Raw genomic sequence first — 24,732 nt, forward strand, 5'->3', positions numbered from 1 at the left:
CAGTTGTCGTTGGAGCTGGTAGATGGACGCTGGTTACAAGAGCAACCAATCCAATCCAGTCCAGTCCAGTCGGCATTCGGCGAACTAATAGATTTTAAATGTGGCTGTCGCTGTCAGCAACAAGAGTTGTGGATGTGGGGGTGGGGGTGGGTTGGGTTGAGGGAAGGAGCTGCGCTGCTGGGCGACGTGATAAATGCAGCTAAATAAATTGGTCAACGGGCAGGCAGTTGGGTTAACAGACAGTTTGTTGTGACAGCTGCATGGAGATATCAATAGCAACAACAACAACAACAACAACAACAACAGCAGAGGCAGGTTGGGTATTCCACAAAAGGTGGATATCGCAGTAAAATAATAGACATTTGGGCGTTTTCAGGCATCAAAAATGTATACGCTTTAGTTTGGGTTTTACTACGGCCTCGAAACGATTCCACATATTGATATAAATAGGTATAATGACCTCCTGCTTTCTCATATTCCAAATATGGATACATATACGTCATTGGAATGTTTCGAGGTGGTGGATCTGGGGGCCATTAGATACGTTATTCTGGTATGAATGGGGAGAAGAACGCCCGTTTATACGGTGAATGCTGATGAGCAAGGCTCTAAGCGAAGAGAGTATCAGTTGAGAGGGTTCGGACTCTTGCAAGGGCCACATTTCAATCTGGCATACAGCATCCTTGGGATTCTCAAATAACACAAAATCAATCCGGTGACAGGCTCGAATCTGACTACACACGTCCATACTTTGAGAAGTGAGAATGGAGAGGATATTGATTAAGCTGCTGTATTGTATATATACAGCTAATTCACGGGAAATGTGGTCCTCTGGGTAGGCAATACTGTTAATGAAATAATAGTCTTGTTCAGACAAAACTAATATGTACTGTTAACAACCTGACAAGTTGCTCGAATAACGCAGAAGGATGGCGTCTGTGTGTACTTCATATCCAGGATTTGCATCGGATAATCCGAAGCTTCTTCCACTTATGTACATCGATTATTAACGATGCAAGCCGAATTTCTGCAAAACGTGAGTCCCAAACTTCGATTCGTTTGAAACAGAGATGAAAAAGCAAACGCCTGCTATTTTGTAGTGACTTTTGTTGCTTACTTCTAATACAGTGCACGATAAATACACGCTTGAAATCTGATCTCTTCTCTGGGACCGCAAGCACTTTCAATTGCTGGAAGAGCTTTCAATAAGTTCATTTATTTGCCATTACACATGACATGCCCCTTCGAGCTGCCGCCCACATGCGGAGCTTGGTATTGTGTAATTTGGCATTAAATCGTTGTCAGCCATTTAATTGCTGGCCATAAATCTAAAACGCAATTGCTTATCGCTGGCTCTTTCAAAGACCCGCTGTCCAGAGTGACCGGCCAAATGCCAGCAATTAAAACCCAATCAAATAGCCTTGCGACAAGTCTTTCGACCACAGAAAGTTGTTCCAGTCCTCGATGGAGTCCATGTTCGGGGCGGGCGGGCGATGCCATGGCTCCGATGGATTGTGGTTAGAGGGAGACCTAATCTTGATGGCAATTTCGAATGACAAAACTGTGCGGCAGCCGATTAGCCAAACGGACAAATCTGCCCGTTGAATGGGCATGGCAGCCAATCCGTGCTGGTCCTTTCTTCATTCCGTATTTTGGCAAACTGAGCAAATTTCAATTTGCTTTAAGCGACGCACCGAAGAAAGGCCATGCCGGGGAGGGCAAAGGAACGCATTTGCATTTGCATTTTATTTCCGATGGCTGCGTTTTGCAATTTCTTGGAAACTTTTTCTTTTCGTGTTTTTTGCGTGCCATTGTTTTTGGATTTTGGAAATCGAGTTGGATGGGCTAGCAGGCCATTTCACTTTTCAACTTTATTCAAGCGGAAAATTGACGTGGCAAACGTAGGCGAAGGGTGGCTGGAGTCGGGAGTCAGCTGTCTGGACGGAAAAAGGAGCAAGAATTTAAAGAGTCTGAAGCGAGACAGGCGTTATGGCCAACCAACACACTGGAACGGAGTGCAGACATTGGAAAAACGCAGCAAGAAGTCTAGAGATGAGTGTAACAATGTATAAATACCCTAAGATACTCGCGAATTCCTTCTTGACAAGAGAATAATAGTCCTAAAAGTATTCTGCGATCCTTTCGCTTTGAAGGAAATGCCCCACAGCGAAAACGTAAGACTTGGGCTAATATTCCCTCTCTTCGTCGTACTTATTGCTATCAAAATTATTTGAAATTTTCATTTGGTATATTTACAAATCGTTCGTGTTCGTGGGAAGATCTAGGGCTCTTCAGAACTAGCAGAGCAATCTATTCTATTCTATAAAGCTAACTAATTGTACAGTATGGCGACCTATCGATCACATCTTTCGGTGAATGAGAGGCTATCGCAGCATGCTGATGGCCAGGGAAACGATGAGGGTCAGGCCCAGGCTCATGGCGGAGAGATGTCCCGCTGCTCCGGGCAAATTGGCCGTGTTGCAGCCATCCGTCTTGCAGACCTCGCAGTAGTCATCGTTGGTGATCACGCACTGGATTTCGCTGGCACAGCCGCGTTTGAGATGGCCGTCGAAGTCCTTGGCCGAGACACAACTGTCGTCGGCGTCGTAGATGGGACAAACGGCCAGGTAGTTGGGATCCGTGGAGCAGTCCAATTGAGCAACAGAGTTGCAGATGTGGCAGCGGCGTCGGTTGGCGGGGAAGATCTCGATGTTGCACTTGTTGCCGGAGCAGACGGAGCAAATGCCGTTGGCCTCACAGGCGGCGCCGGCGCTGCTGCTCAGAGCGCTGAGGCAGCCTCTTATTGTGTGTCCGTTCTCCAGGCGGGCGACGCACTGTGAGTTGGGGACGTGGCACGTGACAGTGGTGTTCACAGCTTCCGGATTTTGGGCACACTCCATTGTCTTACTGGAGTCGCACGACACGCACTCGTCGTCCTCGGGCAGGCGGCTCAGATCGTTACACTCCTTGCCGGTGCAGGTCCACAGCTGATTGGCCTCATGCCACTGCTCGAGGCTGGTGCTGTTCTGGCTGCTGGCGCAGCCCATCAGCTCCACAGCCCCCTCGTTGTACTTGGCGAAGCAGTAGTCCTCCTGGTCGTAGGCCAGACAGGACTGGGCGCGGCTGCTCGTGCAGGCGGCGTCCACGCAGGTGTGGCAGCTGAGGCGATCCGAGGGAAAGGCGAATGTGTTGCAGCTTCCTCCGGAGCAGGCTGCACAGTTGGTGCCGCTCTCATCGCTGCTGCAGTCGTCCCGATCGTAGAGCTCCTTGTCGTCCAGACAGCTGCGGATGAGGTGTTCGCCATGGAGTGCCACCAGGCACTGGCCCTTGCAGTGTCGCCGGCCCAAGCCGCTCACAGAGGGATCCGTGATGCAGGTCGCATTATTTTCCGAATTGCAGAAAATACAGCTCACAAACTCCTCGGTGCTCCAGGCGTCGTTGCATTCGTTGGACTTGCAGATGGGGCAGAGTTCGGGGTTCTGGCGACAGTAGCGATCCTCGTAGTCGTCGACATCATCCGAGCAGCCGCGTCGACGGACCGTCACTCCATCCGCCTCGAATACGGTCTTGCAGTCCTGCTCGATGTTCAGGTCACACGCGACTGCTGGTCCCAGCGAGCTGAAGCAGTGCTCGCCCTCGCACTTGTGGCACTTGAGCGGCAGCTCCTGGTAGAATCCATGCAGACCATCATCCAGGCGGTTGGCCAGATCGATGGCATTGCACTCGCTGCCCACACAGCTGCGGCAGTTGCGGAAGTCGCTCGGATCACAGTCGAGGCTGCTGCTGCAGCCGCGAGTGGTCACATTTCCGGCGGTCAGGGAGGTCTTGCACGTCTCTGTATCGCTGACCCAGGGACAGGCCAAAGCGTAGCTGGGATCCGACTCGCAGAAGACGTCGTCCTCAGAGGTGCACGTGTAGCACACTTGACGATCCGCAGGGAAGATCTGAAAGACGTTCGATTGGGTTAGTACTTTCTGCTCTTATTGATGCTATCCGAATCCGGGTTACTTCTCGGTTGCAGCCATCAGAAGAGCACACGGAGCAGTTAGCATCGCTTCCCAGCAGGCAAGCGGCAAAGTCGGACTGTTCCTGGTCGTACAGACATCCTCGTGTGGTGGCACCATCTGCCAGAGGAGGAGAGCAAAGATTAGCATTGGGCCCTAATTGATATGCGGCTGTACTTGCCGCTCAGAAGACGCGTGACACAGCCGGTATGCGGCATTTGGCTGCAGGTGTCGAAGCTGCCGACGGCCTGGGCATTGGTGGCGCAGGAGGGATCCTCGCGAGAGTCGCACACGGCACAGCGAACGGGTACCGGGAGCTGGGGGACGTTGCAGTTGGCGCCTTGGCAGACGGAAATGCGCTTGGTCTTGATGATGCTTTCCTCGTCTTGGTTGCGGAAAGAGCCCACGCATCCCAGCTGCTGGATGCTGTTGTCCTCGTCCATCCACAGGAAACAGCTGTCGTTGGGCTTGTAGACGGCGCACGGCTTGGGCGAGGGATCCTCACACTCGTCGCCGACGCAGGTGTAGCAGCTGAGGCGATCCTCGGGCAGGCTTTGGACATTGCACGAAGCTTCGCTGCAGGCGGAGCAGGTGGAGTCCGTGCCCGCTGAGCAGGTGAGCCGTTCGGACTCTTCCTTGTCATCCAAACAGCTGCGGATGAGGTCGAGTCCGGAGTCAGAGCTGCCGTACAGGGCGGTCATGCAGCCGCCCTGGCACTGGCGCGTCTTGTGGCTCGCCTTGAGCGGCTCCCACAGGCAGCTGGCGTCCTTGAAGGAGTCGCAGTAGATGCAGGTGTTGTATTGGCTCAGATCGTTGGCGCTGTTGCAGTTGTTGGACTTGCAAGAGGGGCAGCTGGCCTCGTTGATGCCACAGTAGGTGGATACGGAGGCATCCGCTTCGACCGCGTCCTGGCAGCCGCGACGGGTGACTACGCCGTCGGTGCCAAAGACTGTGAGGCAGTCCTGCTCGTTGTTGTCCTGGCACTTGACACTCGGAATGTTCTCCTCCTGGCAGGCCGTGCCCTCGCAGGTCAAACAGCTAAGCGGCAGATCCTGCCACTTGCCATGGTTGTCGTCCGCCTTGGCGGCCAGATCCACTTGGTTGCAGCCGTCGCCCTCGCAGTAGACGCACGTCTTGGAGTCTGCCTCGCAGCTGAGGGAGGTGGAGCAGCCCCTGTAGGTGACGCCATTGCGCAGATTGGTCACACACTGGTCCTTGGCCTCGTACAGGTAGCACACGGTTAGGCTGCTCGGGTCGGACTCGCAGGTGGCGTCAGTGTCCGAGTTGCACACGTGGCAGGAGCGGCGGTCGGCGGGATACACCTCCTTGTTGCAGGAGGCGCCCTGGCAGGAGCTGCAGCTGGCGGAAGTGCCGTTGTAGCAGGAGAGGAACTCGTCATCCTCCAGGCTGGACAGGCAGCCGCGCTCGGTGCTGCCGTCGGACAGGACACGCGAGTAGCACTCAGGCAGACCCGTCACCTCGCAGCTGGTGACACTGGCCACGCTCCCGGGAGCAATGGCACAGCTGGCGTCCGTGCGGGAGCTGCAGAGAGCACAGGTCTGGGCCTCGGGCAGAGACTCAATGGTGTTGCAGTTCTCCTCGCCGCAGGTGAGCAGCAGCTTGGCGCGCTGCAGCTGCAAAATCTCCTCGTGGCTGAGCTCGCTCACGCAGCCGAGGGCGGAGACGGAGCGCTGCTCATCGAAGCGAATGTAGCACTGGTCGTTATCCCTGTAGTTGGAGCAGATGGTGGCCTCCGCTTTCTGGCAGTCGTCGCCCTGGCAGACCAGGCAGCTGTGCCGCGAGGCCACCAGATCCTCCGTGTTGCACTTGGCCTCGTCGCAGGTGGCACAGAACGATTTGCTGCCGGCCTTGCATGCGTCGCGGTCCTCCTTCTCCAGATCGTCGTAGCAGTTGCGCACCAGAGCGTAGCTGGGGTCCGTCGTTTCGCCGAACAGGGGCAAGAAGGCGGACACACAGCTCTCGTGGCACTGGCGCGTCTTGCCGATCGAGTCGGGCTCCGCCAGGCACGCGGAATTCTGGCTGGAGTCGCAGACCAGACACTCCACATAGGAGTCCTGGCTGCTGGCCACGTTGCAGCCGTTGGAGTTGCAGCGGGGACACCGGCTGGGCTGCTCCTCGCAGTAGGAGGATGCCTCGAAGACCTTCTCGGAGCACCCGCGCTCCGTCACGGCTCCGCTGGCGTCGAACACCGTCACACAGTTGTCATAGCTGGTGCACGTCTCGAGGGTTCCGCCACCGGCGGCGGCGCACTCTGTGGCGCCGGAGCAGGCCAGGCAGCTGATGGGAACCTCTTGCCAGGTGCCGGGGAAGCCATCCTCATTGATCCGCCCCAAATCGATGGTGTTGCATCCGTTGGCGCCGCTGCAGATGCGGCAAGTGCGGGAGTCACTGGGGTCCGAGCAGCTCAAGCTGGAGCCGCAGCCCCTGTGGGTCACGCCGTCGAGCAGGGTCGTCACGCAGGAGTCTTCGTTGGCATACACGGGGCACACGGTGCTGCTGCCGCTGCTGGGGGACGAGGCGCAGTTGGGGTCGCTGGCGGAGTCGCACTGATAGCAGCTGCGACGATCCGCCGGGAAGACAGTCAACCCGTTGCAATTGGTGCCAGTGCAGGTGTCGCAGAGTCCTCCGTGGTCGCCGGTGAGGCAGCCGTAGAAGTCGTCGCTGTCGAGGCTCGAGAGGCAGCCGCGGACGGTTGTGCCCTTGGCATCGATGTGGGTGACGCACTCCGTGTAGGGCAGGTCGGCGCACACGTCGGTGGTCAGCAGTTGGTTGGGATTCGTTGCGCAACGAGCATCCACCAGAGAATTGCACTGCAGACAGCTGTTCGGATCGGGAATGATGTCGTAGAAGTTGCAGTTGTTGCCGGAGCACAGAAACATGGCCTTCTGGGCCACCAGCTCCTTGATGACCTGCGTCTCGAAGTCGCTGGCACAGCCCATGGCCACCACGTCGCCCGCGTTGTAGGCGAGGTAGCATTGATCCTCGGGCCTGTAGGCCAGGCACTTGGCCGTGGTCAAATCCTCGCACTCGGGGTCGGAGCAGACGTAGCACTCCTGGGGGTTCTCGATGATGTCGCCGCCGTTGCAGAGTGCTCCCTCGCAGGAATTGCAGCTGGCGTGGGTTCCTGCGGCGCAGGTGGTGCGCTCCGCTTCGTTGAGATCGTCCAGACAGCCGCGGATCGGCAGCAGGGCCGAGTCGACGGAGGAGCTGCGTGGATACAAGCCCGTCATGCACTGGCCCTGGCACTTCCTAGTGTTCGTGGGCGTCTCCCAGGCGCAGGATGAGTCCTCATCCGCATCACAGAAGTAGCAGTCCACGTACGAGTCCAGGCTAAGCGCGTTGTTGCAACCATCCGACTTGCACTGCGGACAGCTGTCCCTGTTCAGGTCGCAGTAGTCCGCGTTGGCCGACTGCACGGAGTCGCTGCATCCCCTGGCCACCACCTGACCCGCCGCATTGAAGACTGTGACGCAGGTCTGCTTGTTGTTGCCCTGGCACTGGGCGGGCTCCGTGCCCACCGAAGCACAGCTGGCGGCATCGTTGCACACGTGGCAGCTCAGCGGGAGATCCTGCCACTTGCCGGGCTCGCCCACATATCCGGACTGCAGGTCCACATCGTTGCAGTTCTCCCCGGAGCAGGTGCGGCAGGTGCCGGCCTGGCTCTCGTCGCAGTTGATCTCCGACTGACAGCCGCGACGGGTGCGGCCCTTGGACAGACTGGTCACGCAGGCGTCCTCCTTATTGTAGGTGCGACAGTAGCCGCCGTAGCTGGCGGGGGCCGTGGCACAGTCCGCATCGCTGCTGGAGTCGCAGCGCAGGCACTGCAGCCAATCCGCGGGGTACACCTCCGTGTTGCAGCCGTTGGTGCCGCAGATCTGGCAGCTGGCGCTGCTGCCGCTGGAGCATTCGTCAAAGAGCTCGTCGTCCGTGTCCATCAGGCAGCCGCGGTGCAGGACGCCGTCTGGGGAGACATGTAAATATTAATTTGGATTCTATTGCATTTGATCTGCACTTGCCTTCATCGATGTGGCTGTAACACTCTGGATTGATGTAGTGCTGGCAGACAGCCGCTGCTACGGGCTCATCACCTGCCACACATCCAGCATCCCCGGTGGAGTTGCAAATGTTGCACGAAACTCCAACGGTGTTAAGCTTGTCGTTCGTGTTGCAGTTGTCGCCGGAGCACAGCAACAGGTCTCGGCGATTGGCCAGCAGGAATGCGTCGTCCAGATCTGAGGCACAGCCCATCTTCTCGACGCTGAGGTCGCCCACATGAATGTAGCACTGATCAGCGGAGCGATAGCCGAGGCAGAGCTGGCTCTCGGGGGTGGCGCAGTCGGAGGAGCCCGTACAGAAATTGCAGCTGAGGCGATCTTCGGGCACAGCGGCATTGTTGCAATTGGCGCCCGAGCAGGCCACGCAGTGGTCCAAGGTGCCGTCAGTGCAGGCCGAGCGATCGTCGTACTCCAGATCGTCCAGACAGCCGCGGGCCAGATCGAGGATGGTATTGGCCTCCGAGTTGCGGGGATAGAGACCGGTGAAGCAGCTGCCCTGGCAGGAGATGCTCCGCGTCACGTCGTCCACTTTGCGGACGCACTCCGCCTGGTCGGCGCCATCGCACAAGAGGCAGTCCACGTAGGTGTCGAGGTCCCTGGCATTGTTGCAGGCCGTGGACTTGCAGAACTTGCACTGACCCGGCTGCTCGTCGCAGAACTGCAGCAGCTCCTCGTCCGCGTACAGCTCATCCGTGCAGCCGCGAAGCACCACCAGACCCGCGGTGTCGAAGACGGTGGCACAGTTCTGTTCGTCGTTGTCCACGCACTTCTTCAGGGAGCCCAGGCTCGTGCCCTGGCACTCGGTGCCGTTGCAGGTGTAGCAGTTGACGGGCGGCGTCGACCACTTGCCGGGGTAGCCGATGTAGGAGCTCTGGAGGTCCGCTACGTTGCAGTTGTCCTTGCCGGAGCAGAGGCGGCAGTGCTGCTTGTCGGTGTCATCGCAGGTGAACTCCCGCTGGCAGCCGCGGTAGGTCTCGCCGCTCACCAGCTTGGCGCTGCAGCCCTCGTCCGCCAGATAGAAGGGGCAGACGCTGGCTGCGTCCGGGGCGGAGGAGCAGCTGGGATCAGTCACAGAGTCGCAGCGCTGGCAGCGCCGACGATCGGCGGGATAGATGTCCGTGTTGCAGCGTTCGCCCTCGCAAACTTCGCAGCTGCTGTTGCCCGAGAGGCACGCGGTCAGCTGCTCGCGTGGCAGGCTGCTCAGACAGCCGCGTTGCGTGATGCCATCTAAAAGGAAAAGAGGAAGGAATGGAGATTGGATTTCGCAATAGGCCGGGGCCACTCACTTGTCACACGCGTCATGCAGCTGGTGTAGGGCAGGACGCCGCAGTTGCCGATCAGGGCGATCTTGCTGGGATCCACGGCGCAGTTGGGATCCTCCGAGGAGTCGCAGGCCACGCACCTGGTGGCCGTGGGCAGGTTGTCGAAGAAGTTGCAGTTGGCCTCGTCGCAGAAGAGCAGCGAGTGGAAGTTGTCGTCGACGAACTCGTCCTCCAGGTCGGACAGACAGCCCATGGAGGTGATGTCCCCGTCGTCCTGGTTGAACAGGATGTAGCAACGGTCCTCGGCACTGTACTCTCCGCACTGCAGAGGACTGGGATCACCACACTCCTCGCCGGAGCACTGGTAGCAGCTGAGTGTGGCCTCGACAAGCTGTGCCACGTTGCAGTCGGCCTCGTCGCAGGCCAGACAATCGCTGTCCTCTCCGTTGATGCATCGCTGCTGGTCCTCCTCGTCCTTGTCGTCCAGGCAGCCACGGACAGTGTCGTAGACGTTGCTCTCACTGGACCGGCGCCGCAGGGCAGTCATGCAATGGCCGTTGCAGCTGCGTCTGGCCTCTACCTTCGTGGGATTGCGGGCACAGTCGGCATTCTCGGCATCGCAGTAAAGGCACGCTGTGTAGCTGTCCAGGGATGTGGCCCTGTTGCAGCCGTTGGAGTTGCAGTTGTGGCAGCTGCCGCCGTTGGCATCGCAGTACACCCCGAAGGACTCCTCCACCACCTGGCTGCAGCCCCGAGCGGAGACCACACCCGTCGCATCGAAGACCGTCATGCAGTACTCCGCCTCGGTGGCGCAGGACACTTCCTCAATGGTGCTGGCCGCGCAGGAGGCGGTGTCCTGGCAGCTCTGACAGCTGAGCGGCAGTTCCTGCTGCCAGGGACCCGGATTGCCGTCCTCCAGACGCTTCAGGTTGGCCGTGTTGCAATCAGAGCCAGAGCAGAGCTGGCACTTCTGGGGACTCGTCGAGTCGCACTCCAGCGAGGCACTGCATCCGCGCTTGGTGTTTCCGGCCAGGTCCAGGCTGGTCACGCAGTGCTGGCTGCCGGTGTGCAGCAGGCAGAGGGCGGCGGAGGCTGGAGACGCCTCGCAATTAGGGTCCTCGCTGGAGTCGCAGGTCTGACAGCTCAGCCGCTCGGTGGGATGCAGCTGAAAGCGACAGGGTTTTGGGTTAGAGGGATATTCCGAGAGCGAGGAACCCTTGCTATATTCACCTTCAGGTTGCAGTTCTCTCCGGAGCACTTGGCGCATTGCGTGGCATTGCCTTCGCGCAGACAATCCAGGTACTCCGCGCCCTCCAGAGTCGTCAGGCAACCGCGCTCCGTGTGTCCATTGCCCAGAATCCGCGTGTAGCAGTCCGTGTTCACGGCGTTGTCGCACTCCGTCTCCGACTCTACCAGGTCCGGATCGACGGCGCAGTCGGCATCAGTTGTGGAGCTGCATAGTTTGCAGCTCTGAGGCGCAGGGAGGGCGGTAGCCACATTGCAGTTGTCCGCCCCGGAGCAGTACCAGAGGCGTTTGTTCTCCTCGAGGAGCTGCACATCGCTGACATTGAACTGGCTGAGGCAGCCCTGTGCGGCGAGCGTTCCAGACTCGTCGAACTCGATGAAGCAGTGCTCCACGTCGTCGTCGGCGGGCACGGCGCGGCAGGTCTGGGGCAGGGGACTGGAGCAGTCGCCACGGCAGGCGTTACAGCTGCCTCGGACGCCCAGCTCCACCTGGTTGCAACTGGCTCCCGTGCAGGCCACACAATGCGGAAAGGTTCCCTCGGCGCAGGCCTCGCGATCGTCGTAGTCCAGGTCGTCCAGGCAGGTCCTCACCAGCTCCAGGGGAGCCTTGGCGTCGCTGGTGGTGGGATACAGGGCCGTGATGCACTGCTGGTGGCACCGTCGCCGATCCTTCACCAGCTCAATGTCGAAGACGCAGTTGTCGTCGCTCTGGGCGTCGCAGTACACGCAATCCACCAGCTCCGAGTCGGTACTCAGGCTGTTGCAGCCATTGGAGCGGCACTGGTAGCACTTGTCCTGGTCCGCCGAGCAGGCCGTCACCAGGTTGTCGCTGCAGCCGCGCTGCACCACAGCCCCGTCGCTGTCGAAGATGGCCACACAGTTCTGGGCGTCGTTGTCGAGGCACTTGCGCAGGGTGCCAGAGTCGGCGGCGCACTCCGCCAGGCTGTCGCATTCGTAGCAGTTTATGGGGCCCGAATGCCAAATGTGCACAAAGGGATCTGCAAATAAAGATGGCCAAAATCTGAGATGCAACGTTCTTGGTAGTATTTTATGCAGGACTGCCGAAGTCGCAGGAAAATCAATGCAAATAAATGCCCAAATTCTATCGCTATTATCGACACGCGGGTCGTTACGTATTCGCAGTACTATTTATGGGGCTTTCGGCAATCGAATTATATGTTATTTATGGGTATATGGATGCAGGCGCTGCCGTAACGACAGCGCCATGATCTGATCCGGACTGAGGGTCGCCGCTTCCTTATCGACTCAATAAATTAGTAATTGCCTTATGGGGGCCCGTAAAACGTCAATTCTATGGCGATCGTCTCGCAATCTATACAGCACTCGTATATAGATACAAGGAATTCGCATGTCGCCCGAATGTTGTGGGCAAAAGTGAAAGGCACTACTTTTATCCATAAGTCACGTGAAATATAGCAGAAAATAAGTTCTTTGGAAAGAACTTAACCAACGAGTGCTTTGAAGGCCTTAGGAAATTCCCATGTACCTGTTGACGGACTCTTATGATGGGATTTACTAGTTAAAAGTACGTTTAAATTGGGAAATTTAAAGGAAGTTCAAAACAGGGACACCTTAAACGAACCCTTTAAAGAGCTTTCCGTTGCAGATAATATTTCTGTAAGCCACTTTATGGCACATCGAAAAATCACAGCACTCCAAGGGTGTTATATTTTTGTTGCTGTTCAAAGTCCATTGTTAATCTTTCACAAAATCAGCTTAATCCATACGAATCAAGAGCACTCGAGTCTGCGAGTGTTTCACAACAAAAACAGCGCATTACAGCAGATATTGACGCTATCCTCCAATGAGGAAATGAAAGTGGAGCTCTTACATTTATGGCAAAGATAATACAGACATGATTCATAAGTGTCAGTGTCGGTTTCCTTTTAATATCTGTTTTAGAAGGGGAATAACACGCCAGCAGATAAGATAGGGCCAACATTTTTGCCAGGGAGGACACTGATGATTAATCTTTGGTTTATCCATACAGTACAGTTTTTTAAGCAATTTGCCACACTCTTTCGTTCACACACTGTCTGTGATTTCACTTTCACTTGGGGCTAGGGCTAGCCCTTATCCTTTGAGGGGCTTGGGCCCACCTACCATTGGCACTGGATTGATTTGCACTTAGTGCAAGAAGCAGCAGGGCTGCGCCTGCAGCGATTAACTTCATGATCGGATCGATTCGAGGGCTCTTCAAACCCTTTTCTTGACCGTGGGCACTCGCGTATTACCAACAAAAATTGATTCGGGCAACTAATTTCGTGATGGCCGCGGCGAGGGCTTTTATAGATTCCGCTACGACAAGTGAAAAGTGCCGGCGATCGATCGATCGGACGGACGGTCCTATCGGGGCTGTTTGATTATTGCTCTATATTATTGGACACAGCGATTATATGGATGGCTCTGTTGCTATAGCTCTATGGCCGATAAAGCGATTTCGCAGTCCCCCGATTATTTAGAGCCGAGTGCGAGGGGGGGTTTAACATAAAAAGGCAAAAACAACGGCCCCGATAAGCCCATCATAATCGAACGAACACGTTCGATAAGGCTCTCTATGGACAGCCCAAATATATGTTTGCTGATTAGATGGGCTTAGCCGTAGAGAGGCTATTGGCCAACGGTTCCATTCTCCAACTAAATGAAGTCCATTTTGCGTAGTTGCAAATCAAATAAATGCACTTCAAACACTATCATCCAAAGAGACGTGCATTGGGCATTCCCTCTAGGTTTTATCGATAGTTCTGTGCATCTCACAGATGGCGCTTTTCCACACTTACGGGCCCATAAATCTTTTGCCGTGGCATGAAAATCCCAGATATACATAGGCTTCCAATGGCCTTTCTTTGTGAAAGGAAGCGCACGAAATTAATTAAATAATATGTTGTATGGGATGTGTGTTTCTATCTAAGAATATCGTGATTAAACCGGTGGAAAGCACTCGCCTCCAAGAGTTCTTACAGCTCTGATTCGTTTAAGATACATTGCATATAAAAAGAATTTAACCTATTTTTCGGGAATACCCAATCAAACTTTATGGCACTGGAACATAGATTAATCGAAATGATTCGGTTACCAAGCATTTAAATAGATGAATCTGGTATTTTTTGAAATTCCCAATAATTTGATAATCTTTCCTAATCTAAGATGACTTGAAATTCGGTTTAATGATAAGTGAAAATTAATGAAATCGGTTTTGATTTCTCGATGATCTAATTTAGCAATTGCACAATCAGGTCTAAGATTATTTAATGTACAATGCCATACAAATTTACAAATATTGCCAGATTTCAACCAAAATTGCAGGAAAAAATCCAGCAGCATAGAACTTTGGGTTGGTGATCTCTATAAAGGCCATATAAAAGCCAAGCACCGTAGATTGTATTTGAGCGCGGACAGAATTTATTGGATAACATAAAAATTAGTTTAACAATACATAGATTAGGTTCGGGAGAAGGCCGTGGGAATTAAAGCTAAAGGCATAATCGAATTTTGGGATTATTTATGAAGGGTGTAAACAAATACAGCCAATGGGACTATGATCAGCGGAATGGAGGAGGCAGCGGAGTGCAGGCTGAGAGCAGAGTTAGGTTCGGCTGTGGTTGGCGGTGCTGTGGGTTGTGGAGAAGCTGTTGTTGGTTGTGGTGAAGCGGTGCTTGGTGTTGTTTGTGGTGAAGCGGTGCTTGGTGTTGTTTGTGGTGAAGCGGTGCTTGGTGTTGCTGTGGATTGTGTTGGTGTACTCGTTGTTGAGGTTGATGTGGAAGTAGATTCTGTTGTAGGGTCGGGAGCTGCATTGAAGTCGATTATCTCATCGTTGCAATGGGGTCGCTCTAGAGGATCGCACAGCTGGCAGTTGCTATTGGCCAGGCAATCCAGCTGATCCGAAAGGCTCAAAGAACAGCCCCGTTCCAGGCGCTCTTCCACCAATTTCGTAAAGCAAAAACTTCCACCTGTCCGCGCGATGGGACATCTTTGAGATACTAGAAGCTGAGGGGCATCCACACAGTGCTCGTCCTGTAGGAAATATCAAATGGTTATAATAAATGAAGCAATCTTTCCGTTATTCACAAAATTCACCCCACTTTCCGCACACTGGAGACAACCGGCTCTCGCAGATCCCAGAGTGTTGCACTTTTCGGAGACACAGATCTCACAGTCGACTCCCCCCGAAGGGCCGTGACACTGTTCCCTCCAGCCAGCCTCGAGACCCTCCAGGCAGCCCTGGGCCTGGACTATGTCGCCTTGGAAGACACTGGCACAGGCGTCCAGTCGGTCGGAGCACTGCTCCTCCGCCTGGTAGCTGCTTCTCTGGCAGTTGATGCCGCGACAGTAGATACATTTCTCCAGCCCCAGAGCCGAGCTACTCGCCAGGAGCAGTCCAAGGAGACATCCTAGAGCGGAAGACGTGCGGTTTGACATTATAGAAGGCGAATTAAGCATTTGGGAGAGCCTTCACTCCTGTCCACGGCTTTATATCAATTCTGGCTGCTCGATAGTCCTCTGTTGATTCGGCTCAAGTGGGCAAACAACCCAATCTACAACCCGGTGACATCTCTTGAGATTTGCAAAAACAAGCCTGTTGTCTTCGCGGGGTTGCCTAAGCCCCTCGGCACTCGAGAGGGTTCTCTCCCTCCGGTTCTCTGGTGAAGTTCTTCGATTAGGCATGAGTGGTGGTAGTTTCTTAGTCACGAGCAAATAAACAAGTTCCCAATGGTAATGGAATTTTTTCGATTCTATTAGTCCCCTCTTATCAAAGTTCTTTAGATTAAATGCGGCTCGGACAATCGCAAGGGATTGAATAGGTCTTCAGGAACAACTCTAATTGAAGGTTAATTGCACAGAAATGACGTGGGACTGACTTCAAAGGTCATCAGAGAATGTCACGGGATACTTTAAGCGGGTATAAAGATCCTAAAGATTATCTGTGATGGTTGTTCGTTCTTTTTGATAATCATAGATCACTACCACACAAATATTCAACGATATTTGACATATGTATCTATTCGTATATTCTTTGTATTTAAGAAATCATCGATCATTCTGTCCAAAACGACTCTGTAATCTCGGTTACACGGTTTATAAAAAGTCTGCGATTTGCTTTTAAGAACTCCATCTCTTTTGTATTCCATACCCCTACCGGTTGAGCCTCAAAATAGTCAAAAAGTTAAGACAAGTGGTCCCAAAAATATATGTAGATACTTTTAAGAATTATATGCAAGAATCTACCGACTCTGGTTACTCTACCAGAAATTTGATATAGACTTTATTTAAATCTCTTTAATTATACGAAAAAATGCATATTTAATCGGGAAGTTATCTTAGAGAGCGAGTGAAACGATTGCCAGCGCTGGATGCTGTGGAAATGTTGACGGCATTGCAGTTCCGGATGTCGCCCGGGGAGCACAGAAGGCAGTTGGCATCCCCCAGGCAGCTCTGCTGGTCGATCTCCGTGGTGGAGCAGCCGCGCTGGGTCGTGCTGCCCGAGGACTTCACGTAGCAGTAAGAGTTGGGGGCAGTCGGAGCGGCACAGCGAGTGGCCTGCAAGGTGTCGGCATTCTCAGCACAATTGGAGTCCTTCAGAGAACCACGAGATTAGAAAGGATGTAGAGGGAAGTAATACTCTATGTTTACCTTGCTGGAGTCGCACTGGATGCAGGCATACTTTGCCGAGCCCAAAGTATTGCAGCGATTTGTGTTGCACTTGTGGGAGGATTGGGGATCGGCGCTGCGTGCCCGCAACGAGCTAGGGATCTCCAGAGAGCAGCCCTTGTACAGGACCTGGGCTGTAATAGTCCATGGGTTCAAGGATTATCTTATGCACCAAAGGGGAGGAAATATTGCACTCACCTTCATTGAAGATGGTCTCACAGTAGTCCAGGGAGTCCGCGCAGACCTGCTCCTTCTGAAGAAAGCTGCTCTGGCACTCGGCGCCCTCGCAGCTGTGGCATGTGAGGACAATGTTTCCTGCCGCGCAGCCCGCCAGGCAGACAACCGCCAGCGTAATCAGGATTGCTGTGTCTTTCATTGTGGTGCCTCAAATGTCGGGCAATCGGCCAAAGCGCTCGGCTTTTATACCGCCAGCCACTCCAAACGGCCAACTGGAGGGCACTCGAGCACATCGAGTGTGCGAATGTGTGTAAATGGCCGAGCCACTCGAATGTGCTCTGTGAAGAGCCGACAGCACGGTACAGTGGCATAGGTACAGCACATGATAGAATCCGATGGGACACTATCGGGTCTCGAGATTGCGGGTTTCAAGGAATAGGAAATTTTTGAAGCTTACGGTCGGGGCGGGTAGATAATAAAAAAACACAATCGAGTGGAGCACCAACGAGGAACTACCTCGTCCTCCGTCAAGAGAGGATTTGGGAATCGGGCAGGCGTATCCCAATAAATGGTTGAAGGATCCATCATTCTGGGGCCACGGATATCTTAAAAGGAGTTAGTTTTAGGGCCTGTACCCTGAAAAGTGGCTTCTAAAACGTTTCTTCACTTTTGAATGTCCAATACGAACTTTTCTTATTGAAAAACACAAAAGTAAAACCTCAAAGGGGCTAATTCCACTGCAAACGGTTGCTATTCGACTGACCATCATTGTATGTGCAGCCATTTTTTCGCAGGGAGATTCCATTCCCACCACAATCACCACATGTTACCCCCATGATAGATTAATGGAATATTTTGACAGGAGGAGGAGAAAAACACGTATGGGGTGACTGATTAATTCTCATTTATTTGGCTTTGGCAAAATACTAGTTGAACAAAAGAATGGCCAGCAGGCCTATGAGGGCCAAGCTCAGGCCTGCTACCCTTTGACCCAGACCTGCACTCGACTTGGCGTAGGCCAAGTCGAACGTGTTGCAGGCCACGGATTCGAGGGAGTTCCCCGGGAGGCAGAGCGAGCAATCTCGGCTCTCCAGGCAGCTCTTCTGCTCCTTCAGGGACGTGGCACAGCCGCGCTGAAGGTTCTCGCCCACGACCTTGACATAGCAGTAGGAATTGCTGGAGGTCGGAAGACCGCACTGTGAGGCCTTCAGTGTGGAGGCGGCTCCCTCGTTGCAGGTGGACGACTGAAGGGAGGAGAGAGAGTATGGCAGTAGAGTAGAGCACTTTGAAAGGTGGTTTAGGAGAGACCCACAGTAGATCCGCTGCACTGAATGCACTTGAAGTCGCTTCGTCCCTGATTGTTGCACAGTTCTCCGCTGCATTTGTGGCACTCCGGACTCCTAGCCTGGCACTTGGCCTGTCCTTCCAGGGAGATCTGCGACAGACAGCCTCTCTCGCTGACGGCAACTATTGAAGAGATGGTTTTAGACCTGGAACCGCTGAGGGCTGTCCCCTGGAAACTCACAGTCCTCGTAGATGGTCACACAAATGTCCAGTCGATCTGCGCAGCCGATGGTCACATTCTGCTTGGTTGTCCTCAGACAGTTGATGCCCTCGCAGCTGTAGCACTGGGGCGGCTCTGCCGCATTCCGCAGCTCTGGCGACTCCCAGGCAAGGGCCTGAGGGACGACCAGGAGAGCCAACAGACAGGCAATCACTCCAGACCAAAATGGCAGCATATTTCTAATTGGACAGTGGAACATTCAACACCTTTGCTAAACCGAATAGAACTGAAACTGAACGGCAATTGGATTTCGAAAACACCACACCAAAATTCACAATTGTTTGCGCCACTTGAGACCATGTTCCCTGTCCGCCAGCCCACCCACTCCATCATATTCCCCCCCCTCACAGCCACTGATAACGAGATAGCCAAGAGTTCTCTGGTGAGTATTTCGACTAAGAAATACCGCAACATCAGAACGATAAGGGCAAAGGCTAACAAAGTGGATTTAGGGCCACTATGCTGCCACAGAACTAATTTTGGTTCCAAAGCTCGTCCAGTTCCAGAGGTCTATCAGGAAAAACAGACGAAAAGACTCGTTTCAGAATACAGGGTATACAGTATACCCTGGGTATTACCAGGTTACATTGTTCTAGGGCAAGTAATTTCAAGATGTTTCCCTAGATTAGTGCCGATTCGCTGACAAGTACCCGTATCACAAATGACCATTGAAGTGGGATTGTAAGGAATCTTATCTGCCTTTGAGGCATACCAAATGGGTGATATTTTGACCCTGACTCATCCGCATGACTGCCTGAAGATTTCATTGAATTAAATATTATGTATTAACAATTGTTTTGATTTTTAGAAATAATACTTCCCCCCATTTATAGTGTTTTTTTATTGTCGTCTATTGCTTGGTTGCCTTTCGATTGCCCATTGCCGGCCAATTGGTATTTTCTGTGCCTGTGGGTTATCTTTGACTTATCGCCGCGGATCGCAGCGACTATTTGCAATCAATTTTTATGACACACAAAAATATAATCGTGGCGTGTGATAGATAAGGCTGAGTAAGACATTTGCGCTTTTAATTGAATGGAGTGCAGCTCTTCAAGAGCTTTGACGAACGATATTCTACGAGTAGATTGTGGTGGTAGTACAAGCTCTGGTATCTAGCATATTTCGTAGTAATACTGGTCAAAAATAGTTAGCTTACAGCAGTCCCCGCAGATTTTCCTTCGTTTTCCTTTGCCGCAATTGAAAACTTTCCCGGAAAAACTTTAATGGTTAGGTCACACCCGTCAAAAGTTTGTGGGACTCGCACAAATTAAAGCACAACTGTACTTATTTGCATACATTTACAGCAGATTTTCGAAGGAAACCAACACGAGGGGATTACGTTACACAATCGCAAGGCAGGGGGCGGTCCAGAGGGGGTGGGGAGACTAAACCCCCGAAATGGAAAAAGAAGGGAAAATAATACTGAAAAATAACAAAGAAATATGCAAAGCAGATGAATTGGGGATACGAGTGCGGGAAACGAAAACGAAAGGACCCGAAAATGGAAAACTGGAAAAACTGAAATTGTTATACAAATTGCGAGCTCTGCAGAGAGGGGGTCGGCAGAGGGCAAGGTTTTTTTCCCCTCAAAAGTATATAAAAGGAAAACGGAAGGGAAAAGGTGGCGCAAGGCCGAGCTGATGGAGCAAAAGATCTCCCGGAGATTCGTCTAAGAGGGATCGTACCTCCTCCGCTTTCTCCCCTTCATCCACGTCTATTTCCGCATCCTTGTCTTCTAAGTATTCCTCCTCAAACTCTCGGGAATCGACTCCTTCGTTAAGCGTAATTTTCTCCACTCGCTGTACCAAGACATCTTCCCCCCCGGCCGCCCATATCTTCTTGGAGACTACATAGAAATTTCCCCTGGGTCCTCCGGTTACGACTTCATGGCGATCCAAGCATTTGATTCCCTCTACTCGACGCATGGACCTGCCACTGCTCTCGCCGCTAACCACAAACTGGAACTCATCCAGACCGGCGCAGGCCGCCGAGTAGACACCCAGTCGACTGACCACCACCAGGCCGCCATTGAACTCCGTGTGGTGCCTGAGAAGGCGTCGCATCACCGCCTCGGCGGCACTGGCCGGTGACTGTCCGGCGCGGAGGGCCTCTACGGCCAACAGGGCGGGCAAAAAGCGCATCAGGACATCCCCGTCTCCGGTGGCCAGGGCGCCGCCCACTTGGTTGTCGGCATAGATGCCGGCTCCGGGCACAGCAGCATCGCCCACTCGCCCGGGGATGCGGAAGCGCGCGCCGCTCGAGAGGCTGGCCGCATGGAGGTGGCCTTCCGTGTCCAGGGCCAGGAAGCCCACCTGATCGTGGTGGCCCGGCTCGATGGGGTACTCCTGACGCATCTCCCGCTGCTGCTGCTCCTGGGGAAGCGGCGAGAACGTGCCGCAGCTGTCGTTGGCCAACGGACGCACATTCCGCCAGAAGTTGGGCTGACATTTGCCCAGAAGCCAGGGGAGCAGGACGTCCAAAGTGGTCGAAAGGGAGTGAACCTCTTTCTTGTGCCCCATGGCCTCGGCGAACCTGGCGGCAGCCTCACCCACCAACAGCGAGTGGTTCGTGTACCTCAGGACGTCGTGCGCCACTCCGATGGCATTGCGTATCCCTGCCATTCCGGCCACAGCCCCGTAGTCCATGTTTGCGCCATCAATGAGGGCCGCCTCCAGGGTGATCCCGCCGGAGCTGTCGGGAGCGCTGTGACCGCCCAGAAGGCGGCCGCAGCTGTTCGAATTCTGGCAGTGCAGGCAGCCCTGGATCACGGCCTGTCGCGTCCGCCGGGGGCCCTGCCGGAGCACGGTCCATGCCTCGCGGTTGGCGTCCGTGTAGTTCCAAGTGCTGATCATCAGCGGCAGAAAGCTTTGGGGGATGGGATGAGCTGGGACTGAGAGCCGGGCCTTGAGCAGTGGCAACAGCAGGAGACTCAGAAGCTGCGCGCGACACAAGTACCTCATGACTGAGGCCCAGACGAGTGCTGTGATGCCTTTTAACGTTCCCGATTTCTGATTTCTGATTGGATTAGTGGCCCCCAGTGAATCGTTCGATGGGAGTTGCAAAAACAACTTGGAAACTATTCCCAAGAAGTTGAAAACTTTTCAAATTAAAAGCAAATCGATCCGAAACAACACGAGTACTCAACAAGAACAAGCACAGACCCAACCCCGGAAAAATTAAGATTCATGAATAAGTCAGACATGGATTTTGCACCCCCTTGGATACATTTCAGGCGAACAGCCACACACTTGATTTATTTGCCACTGACAATAAACAATTTGCAAGTATTTATCATATTCAGATTCGGGCATTGTCAGCGGGACAGACACTGACACAGACATCCATGAGATACAAATATTTGTTATGCATCGAACTTTTGTCGTATCTGTGTGCGGCTTGTGTGTGCGTGTATGCGTATCTGAGGAAAACAACACTTTTCCTGGGAATTCGCAGAGAGGGAAAGATTGTCTTAGTTGCCACCCAGTTTGGCAATATATTCAGCCGCCATGTATGTATGTTGCGCAGTGTATCTACTCTTGATAGTTTTTGGTGTAAATAATTTAATGCTGATTGGATATTTGCCCACCGTGAGATCTGTGTCCCAGGGGCGCCCTGTTCTCCCCTGCTCCTGCTCCCCATCCATTTATCAAAAATGCTGTTTTCTCACAATTGGCTACAATCATGCTGGCCATATGCATTGGTTGTTGATTGACTGATGGCAGGCCTCAGAACCAGCCCCAGTCCCAGCCCCAGTCCTAGCTTTTCGATTTCCTTTTGGCCAGGACCCGCCCTACGCTTTTGCTTTTGCAGCTTGTGGTTGGCTCTGTCCCTCTATCTCTATCTAGTTCACGCCGTATCTCCCTCTCTCTGCCCCTCTCCCTCTCTGTGGAAGAGCTCCCTTCAGGCTTGTAATTGCGTTTATTGTGCGTTTGAGATTTGTAATTCGGTCGAAGCGTGTCGGTCCCTCTGTACATGTGTGGGCCTCGTTTGGCGTGTTGATTGAAAATGGCTCAAGAGTAATTGACAGTTTATTGGCTGACGCGATTGTTCGCGTTGTAGCTGGTTTGTCCTATTCGAAATGCACAGGAGAGTGGAGTGGAGAGGAGAGAACTAGGTCGAAATGACAAACTAGAGTCCAAGTATCCCTCGAAAGACAGACCAAACTAGATGCTACATCATTTTCAAGATGGAAAGTCTTCGTTTTAGTTCAGTATAAATGTGCATATAAGAGGTTTGTAGGTGTGTGTGTGTGTGTTGTAACTCAAAATATTCAAGTGCATTTGGCAGCCCATAGGGGAAGGCAGGAGAGTACAGTAAGAGCGCCACTTGAGTGCGTTGCGAGCCTCTTTTCAGGTCAACTAATGGTGGCATTTTGGCAAAGGCAACATCCAACAACAACAACAACAACAATAATCATGTGAATAACATTTTTACTGGAAAAGTGGATTTCCTTTGGCGCCATTTTGCGGCATTTTCCGTCTCCTTGGCGGAGCATTTGCTCGGCTTGCCACACGGCCCGTGCTTTGGCGTTTTATTCACGGAAAACCCAACCCATTCCCCCCCCCGCACCATCCGCCCCGCACCGCCTCTCGAAACCGCTCGACACAAAGTGGTGCTCGAGGTTGCGTCCAGGCGTAAAAGTGTTTGTAGCCGCCAGAGCTTCCATCAAGCTTATTTTGCCACTGAAGAGCCCCCCCCAGACGAGCTCCGAAGGAAAGGTTAGCGGGGATAGCGGGTGCGGCCCGCATTCGGGTCAGGGTTCTCGCGGAGGAGCAGACTCAAAGACTGTGGCGGCTGACATAGAAATGTCGCGGAAGTGGGTGAAGGCTGTTCGGAAGAGTTGCACTCTCGGAGAAGGGAAAGCGAAAGGCTGGAGGGTACGTGAAGCCCAGTATTTCTGAAAGTATGTCTCTAAATTATTGACCAACCAATCTTCCCCCTTCTCCGGCATAATCTTTGGAAGTAGACAACTTGGTTAATCGCCAGAGATTCCCCAAAGGCCAGACCAGTTCCAATGGACACCCAAGGCGATACAGAGTTGGTCTGGGATTTCGCTAGTTGTCAGAGCCTTGGGTGGCATCCAGCGACATCCAACAATCAAAACTGCCATGATTAATGTCAACACAATTGACATAAAGCATTGGCCAGGGCCAAGAGCGGAAAGCCAAAGCCCCTGCCAGGCAACTGGAAAAACTCGAATCTGACAGGGCCCGTCCCGGGCAAGTGGAGGATGCAATTATTGATGGATTATTTACTGTCAGCACTGTCCGTTATGACAATGAGATATGGCCACAGGGCGGGCTGGCCCGGGCTGGCCGGGCTGCCATGTCTGGAGAATGTCTGCAGCCAATGACATCGACTAGACGATGGAGAGGACTTGCCAGCAGCCCCCGAGCATTGGCCAGCGTCGAGTCATTGAATTTTCTTTGGCATCTCTCATCTCTGACTTTGCAATTTATGGCCCGCAATTATCCTGCGTGGCATGTGCAGCGCAAGTATGCCCCATCAAGGCATTGATGCATTAATTGCGCGTAATCACCTTTCATATAAATAACCAAACAATAACCGCCAAGCCCGCCCAGACGCCCCACCTGAGGGGGAAACCTGGAGAGGAAACTCTATGGAAATCCAAAGTCAAAGTCAATGCTGGGCGACGCCTTAACTCATTTACATATTTCGTGTAATTATGCGTGGAAATTACAACGGGAGCGAAGACCTTATAAGAGCTTATAATCGGGAATGCTATGACCATCGTCATCCATCTATCCATCCGTCGCATAACTTCTTGTCATGAGCCGTGAGACGGTGGCTGCCAGTCGTCCCCAGACGTTTGCCGTTAATTATGTTGACAGCAGCGATGGGAATGATGGCATTGAGGGTTGGGGGTTGGGGAGTGGGGACCACCAGCCATGTCGTGTCAATCGATAAACGTTTAATCGCCTTGAATTGATAATAACCAAACTGTACATTATGATGATGATGATGACAGAGAATGGACATTCCGTCTAATGGATAATTTGTGTTTGGGCTCAGCTTTTGATTTGGCCGCTCAATCGCATTTCAAATGCAAAACGTCAGACCGAAACGGAAATGAAGGCGAAAAAAAAGAACAGTTGGTTGGAGCAGGTTTCTCCGTTAATTCAAAAGAAATTATGGGGCGGGGGGACAGTCATTTGAGGGGTGGGTCTTCCTTATATGGGGAAGACCTCTGCCTTGATTTAGGTGTAAAAAGTCGGATGACCTTTTGGGATTTATTTATTTGTAAATTTCCAATAATAAAATTACAAAATAAATATGGAAATCCACAGACTAAACTCACCACGAAAAAAAAACATTTAGAAAGTCCAAACTGAAAATAAAAATAGTTTGATAAAAAAAAAACAGTAATAAATGGAATAATTTAGAACTAATTTATAGCTTATATTAAAATATTACATACAAAAAAATATACAAATTATTGAATAATAAAAGGAAAAATATGACGTGTGCGTCGGCCGGGAATCGAACCCGGATCAACTGCTTGGAAGGCAACTATGCTGACCATTACACCACCGACGCCGCTTGGACTCGAGCGGAAATATACCCCATTCCAAGAAGCTGATATCAGAACGAGAACGATGCAGAGAAAGAAGGAGAGGGAGAGAGAGAGGGAGAGGTACAGAGTGGAAGTGGTAAGGGATAGGGTCTATCATAGGAATCATTTTGTGAGTTTGCCAGACATTGACAGGCAATAT

The 24,732-nt window shown here is 52.8% G+C and overlaps 5 protein-coding genes and 1 non-coding gene across 6 annotated transcripts; all 6 read right to left on the reverse strand.

Moving 5' to 3' along the window:
* Positions 1 to 2,226: 2,226 nt before the first annotated feature.
* On the reverse strand, positions 2,227 to 12,815 carry LOC6592711. The gene is made up of 7 exons (XM_002018042.2): positions 12,712 to 12,815; positions 10,573 to 11,585; positions 9,367 to 10,507; positions 8,042 to 9,307; positions 4,186 to 7,986; positions 4,009 to 4,124; positions 2,227 to 3,944 (listed from the first exon to the last, which is right to left on the reverse strand). The coding sequence occupies exons 1-7, from the start codon at positions 12,779 to 12,781 to the stop codon at positions 2,385 to 2,387; spliced, it is 8,967 nt and encodes a 2,988-aa protein (XP_002018078.1). The 5' UTR covers positions 12,782 to 12,815; the 3' UTR covers positions 2,227 to 2,384.
* A 1,172-nt stretch (positions 12,816 to 13,987) lies between these two features.
* LOC6592710 (protein psiD) lies at positions 13,988 to 15,041 on the reverse strand. The gene is made up of 2 exons (XM_026985939.1): positions 14,686 to 15,041; positions 13,988 to 14,622 (listed from the first exon to the last, which is right to left on the reverse strand). The coding sequence occupies exons 1-2, from the start codon at positions 15,025 to 15,027 to the stop codon at positions 14,107 to 14,109; spliced, it is 858 nt and encodes a 285-aa protein (XP_026841740.1). The 5' UTR covers positions 15,028 to 15,041; the 3' UTR covers positions 13,988 to 14,106.
* An 808-nt stretch (positions 15,042 to 15,849) lies between these two features.
* Positions 15,850 to 16,648, reverse strand: LOC6592596. Its single transcript, XM_002018040.2, has 3 exons — positions 16,456 to 16,648; positions 16,240 to 16,391; positions 15,850 to 16,182 (listed from the first exon to the last, which is right to left on the reverse strand). The coding sequence occupies exons 1-3, from the start codon at positions 16,631 to 16,633 to the stop codon at positions 15,922 to 15,924; spliced, it is 591 nt and encodes a 196-aa protein (XP_002018076.1). The 5' UTR covers positions 16,634 to 16,648; the 3' UTR covers positions 15,850 to 15,921.
* Positions 16,649 to 17,321: 673 nt separating this feature from the next.
* On the reverse strand, positions 17,322 to 18,212 carry LOC6592595. The gene is made up of 3 exons (XM_002018039.2): positions 17,960 to 18,212; positions 17,747 to 17,901; positions 17,322 to 17,678 (listed from the first exon to the last, which is right to left on the reverse strand). Exons 1-3 carry the CDS (start codon positions 18,195 to 18,197, stop codon positions 17,361 to 17,363), a joined length of 711 nt encoding a protein of 236 aa, XP_002018075.2. The 5' UTR covers positions 18,198 to 18,212; the 3' UTR covers positions 17,322 to 17,360.
* A 614-nt stretch (positions 18,213 to 18,826) lies between these two features.
* Positions 18,827 to 20,896, reverse strand: LOC6592594 (L-asparaginase-like protein GL17509). Its single transcript, XM_002018038.2, has one exon. It carries the CDS (start codon positions 20,848 to 20,850, stop codon positions 19,585 to 19,587), a length of 1,266 nt encoding a protein of 421 aa, XP_002018074.2. The 5' UTR covers positions 20,851 to 20,896; the 3' UTR covers positions 18,827 to 19,584.
* A 3,588-nt stretch (positions 20,897 to 24,484) lies between these two features.
* On the reverse strand, positions 24,485 to 24,556 carry Trnag-ucc. The gene has a single exon. It is a non-coding gene; the product is annotated as a tRNA-Gly (tRNA).
* Positions 24,557 to 24,732: the final 176 nt, after the last annotated feature.

The sequence above is a fragment of the Drosophila persimilis genome, unplaced genomic scaffold (genome assembly GCF_003286085.1).
Source record: "Drosophila persimilis strain 14011-0111.01,24,50 unplaced genomic scaffold, DperRS2 tig00000002-arrow-pilon, whole genome shotgun sequence".
NCBI classification, from domain to species: domain Eukaryota; kingdom Metazoa; phylum Arthropoda; class Insecta; order Diptera; family Drosophilidae; genus Drosophila; species Drosophila persimilis.